The sequence below is a fragment of the Pteropus alecto genome, unplaced genomic scaffold (genome assembly GCF_000325575.1).
Source record: "Pteropus alecto unplaced genomic scaffold, ASM32557v1 scaffold110, whole genome shotgun sequence".
NCBI classification, from domain to species: domain Eukaryota; kingdom Metazoa; phylum Chordata; class Mammalia; order Chiroptera; family Pteropodidae; genus Pteropus; species Pteropus alecto.
Window position 1 is genome coordinate 7,262,928 of NW_006431920.1, and position 4,830 is coordinate 7,267,757.

Genomic DNA, 4,830 nt, shown 5'->3' on the forward strand with positions numbered 1-4,830 from the left:
GAATAGTACTAGCCCCATAAAAATCCCTATAATATGTGTGGGATACTTGAGAAAAGTTAATCTTCCTGCTAAAACAGGACTTCTGTTATATACGCTTAGATTAAAAATAAGAGAACCCAATCTTTGAATTCAAATAGCATTAGATCAAAAGACAAAAGTGAATGTGTTTTACAGATACTATGAGAAGCACAGAAGAGAAGGCAGAGGAGTAGAAAAACTTAGTACCTAAAAAACACAGTGTTTTCGGTGCCTTTTACAACTACCAGATCTCTCAAAAACAGCATCAAGGATGGTGTGCCATAAAAAGTAGCAACTAAATATGACACAAATCAAACACCATTATGATAAAGCGTTTTGCAAATGACAGTCTATAGGCTACAGAAGAATAACCAAACGTGTTTAGCTATGACTTCATTTTCTAGAAATGTGCTATGAACTCTAGCTAGCTCTTAATCTAGCAGAAAAAATTCATTTAAGTGAGGCAAAATTAATCAGTGAAAGAAATATAGAATATGCCTTAAAAGTAGAGTGACCACACAATTTAACCAAACTACTTCTGAGATTTAAGGGGGAATGATTAGTGTCAGAATGACAAGTATAAATCAGGACCATTCCAGGCAAAACAAGGTAAAAGATCACTATTTAAATTGAGGAACATTTACAGATTTTTGTCTAGAGTTAAAACAATGTCTGTAATTTCTAGGCGTTACTGACACTAACTTGCTTCATGTTTAAAAGGAAAGGACTGTGAATTCGAATGGCGAGGGCCAAACCAAACGTAATGGGTATTAAGGAAGTCCAACAACAGCCCCCTGGCCCTGCGGTGGCTGGTGGCCTCTGAGTGTTTCCACCCCACCGTGTAATTATTTGGACTCTCCTCCAAATTCTGAGTTCCTTCGTGACTGACAGAAAAAGGCAGCTGGAGTCACCACATAGTTAGGGAAAAAGGATAAGGGGAAAACAACTTTGACTAAACAGGTATTAAGCCTATAAACTGACCAACTTATCAACCAACTACAGACCTTACTGCCTCAAAAAAGTTTTACCTCCAATATTTACCTACTGGAGTATCAAGGACTGCTGATAACGAAGCCAGGCCATGTCTATACTTATGTGCACACAAAGCGGGGCGGGGTGTTCTAAGGAAAGTCACCTCACAGGGTGATCTGACCAGGAATTCCTAAGTGGGCAGGTCACGTGGGTAGTCATGCCCAGGCCCCTAACTTTAGTGAGAAGTTTTAAGCCCTGTGCACTGTTCTTGTGCATCTAGGTTAGCACACCTTTGAAATGCCAGAAGTAATACTCTTTGAAGGGATATTAACCCTCCAAAGAGCACATAATCTTATTAACTTTCCTGTAATCCAATCCCCGCCTTGCTTTCTCTCACAGCCATGTAATCTCCCCTACAATCCCTCCTTAATCTCAAATGCGTAAAAGCTGCTGCAAAACTGTTGTTCTCCAGCGCATTTGATATTTTGCTCCCTGGTGTTGTCATCTGTTGGGATACAATAAACTCATAAAAACTCTGCACAGGTTTAGGCGTTTCTTACACTGGCACTTAGTACCCTTCATCTGCTGCACTACTCCATCGCCTAAGTCTGTATACACCCCGAATTTTTCCCATTGAAATCCCAATAGTGACATAATAATAAAAGCTAGAACAGTTACACTAGGTGCCATGAACTGTTCTATGCACATTGTGTGTGTGAGTATGTGAACATACATTCACGTAATCTTCTCAGCCACTCTGAGTGCTGGGATTAGTTTACGGGGTGTGGAGCAAGACAGCCTGGGTTCTAGTTCCAGTTCACGGCTTGCTGGCTGTAATGTCCCTGGGTAGGTTACCCACCTATCTGCCCCTGTGTCGTCATCTGTAAAGTAAGGATGCTCATACCGACTCATAGGGCTATTAAGTCTGAAACAGGATGATATATGTTTAGCTCTTACAACATCATGGCTCAAAGAAATGCTAATATCGGCAATGATATTTATCTCCATATTATAGAAAAGAAACTGAGGCAAATTTGTTAAATAACTTTTCCAAAGTCACACAGCTAGTTAAGTGGAAAAGCTGAGATTCGAATCCATCATCTGTATCTGGGGTCCAGGCTCTTAACCACTATGCTACACTGCCGCTAAGGATGTCTTATCTAATTTCATATAAACAATAGCAGCTTCTTCTATATTTGTGAAAAGAATTCTTTCTAAACCACGCAACTCCCACAACCAAAGGACCAAGACATTAGGTGACCAATGGAAGCTACGCTAAAATCCGAAATAGCAGGTCCCACCCCAAAACCCAGAGCAATCTCAAGCACAAACAGGTGCTTCTGGAGCTACCAAGAGTTTTGAGTTTCATGCCCCAATGGCCCTAGACATTCTATTCCCAGTCCTGGCAGATACTGAGAGTCAGAAGTGCCCCCACAAAGTGGGTATTCTTGGTGTCTTTGCGAAAATTCAGGACAAATGAGGACCAGAGTACGGAGAGAGATTAGAGCGCAGTCTAGCTGCCTTCCTGTGGAGAGCGGATTGCAAGCTGACGAGGTCCTTCCTTGCCATCTGTGAGGCCAGCCAAGGGTTGCCTCGCCTCAACGAACCCTCCTAAGACTGGGGAGGTACAAATTATTCAGGGAACAATGCGGTGTTGCTCCGAGACGGGGAAGTACGCTCACAGCCGCGAACAGACTGAACGGCAAAAGGTCATAATAGAATGTGGGTTAGGGGGGATTGTGCCAAAGATGATCTGATCCGAGCCAGCAACTGTATGCTCTGAGGTAAAAGCAGCCTGCAAAAATAAAACTGCGCCACTGCTCCGTCCTCAGTGGACGGTGGTCCTCCCGAGCCCACCTTTGTCTCTCTCTTTCTTTTCAGCATCTCCCACTGGTCCCACTCAGGTATGAAGCTGGACGTGGCACTTTCCCACTCTGTTTCTCCCGCCACATCAGCAAATGCCAAAGGAAGCAGGCCGTGCTTGTCCCTCGCCGCCTTTTCTAAGGGTACATTTTATGCAGAGGAAAGTCAAAGGCAATGAAAGGTTACTTTACCTTTTTAAAAATTTTTCCATTTGGTTGTACTTCATCTTCCTCATTTAAAACTTCGCGTGTTCCCAAGAGTTTTTTGTTCTTGAATTTGTTTTTTGCATACATAAAAACTTTATCTAGTGTATCACATCCAGGGAATAATACTGAGGCCAAGCCATCCAAACTGTTAATAGATCTGTATGCAGACTCAGGTTTGGAATTTACAGGCTTTGCTTTAATTCGGTTTGATTTTTCTTCTCTTGACTCAGACAAAAAATAATATGGAATGTATGTTAAAACAGTATAAAGTGATATTATAAAATGTATAAAATATAAAAGAATGGGGTTGATGGTCTGTTTGAGCTTCATGGCAGATGCTTTTGAAGATACGTGGTTATTCATAAGTACTCAAAAAATAGAATTAACAGATTTCCGTAAGAATCTAGAAAGAAGAGAGAAAGAAAGATATTAATTCGAAATCATTTTTTAAATAACTTTAAAGAAAATTTTTCATATCAGATAACCAAATGAAGATTTTTTTTTTCCATTGAGCAGCAGCTAAAATACTGGCCTGTCTATTCCTGCTATTTCTAAGAGACTCATTTGTACCATAGCTATTAATAATGGAATTACCACAGAAAACTTTCCACATCATTCTGTAAACAGGTGGCTTTTCCAACCTAATCCCAGTTCTCCACAAACACCTCCACTGGCAAGGAGCGGGTAAGCCAGAAGACCTACAAAAGAATGGAGACCGAAAATATACCCATTTCCTGTTCTCTAGTGTCTCGTTAGGTTTAAAACGGCTAGCACATGCATCTCGGCCACATTCTCCTCCCTCGGGGCCCAAGCAGCTACTGCGGATCACTGCTCTCCTTCCCAGTAAGCCATACTCACTCTAGGCAGCAACGAGCAACTCAAGCTGCAAACAACATAAATTCACTTCTCATAGTGGTTCTAGACATTGTTTCAATTTAGGCAGATTAAACTGTGAATCAAGAAGGCAGTAAACTTTGGTCATTTTATACTTTTCATTCCTCAGATTTACTGAGAACCTACTATGTACCAGATACCCTTCTAAGTGCAGGGAATATAACAGTGAAAAGTCTAAGTCTCTCCTCTCTGAAACCTACACATTCGTGGGAGAGGTGAACAAACACAGTGTGCACGCACACAGACTAGGCTGTGGCCTCAGAGGAACTTCACTGAAATAGGCCAGCCAAGTTACTGAACAAATCAACAAGCACAACACGACACCACAAGAAGCCGTGGAAAAGGGGAAGGGGAATCAGAATTTGGAATTGCTATAAAATATCTAAAATGTCCAGTTTAAAATAAGAAGTTATCAGGCATACGAACAAACAGGAAAGTATGACCCAAACATACACAGCAAGGGAAAGCGGGCAACAGAAACTGTCCTTCAGAAGACCCAAATGTCAGACTTAGCAGACAAGACATCAGAGTAGCTATTATAAATATGTTCAGAGAACTAAAGGAAACCACGCTTTAAAAATTCTAAGTCCAGTTCTGCAATTTTATAAGATAAGGAACACTCCCACATTTGCCCATGCACAGCTAGTGAGAAGCCAAGACTCCCAAATGAAGCCCAGGCTGTCACCATTTCAAGTTGTCTTCTGTGACAACGTATGCACAGTACTCTGGAGAATGAGCCCATAAGATGCTGGATTTTTGCCAGAAAGGGCATGTGGGGAGCCACTGAGGGTTTCTGCAGAGGAAGATGGTACAATAAAACAGATGGCCATGCTACTTCCAAGACTAAGAGCTACCAAGAATACATACACCTTAATAA

The 4,830-nt window shown here is 41.5% G+C and overlaps 1 protein-coding gene across 1 annotated transcript in view; it reads right to left on the minus strand.

Moving 5' to 3' along the window:
- The window catches only part of ACSL3 (acyl-CoA synthetase long chain family member 3), a 57,693-nt gene extending 54,231 nt beyond the window's left edge, over nt 1-3,462 (minus strand). The window contains exon 1 of the mRNA XM_025043265.1: nt 3,045-3,462. Coding sequence (XP_024899033.1) covers nt 3,045-3,422 — 378 coding nt within the window. The 5' untranslated portion in view covers nt 3,423-3,462. The remainder of the gene's footprint in view (nt 1-3,044) is intronic.
- Nucleotides 3,463-4,830: the final 1,368 nt, after the last annotated feature.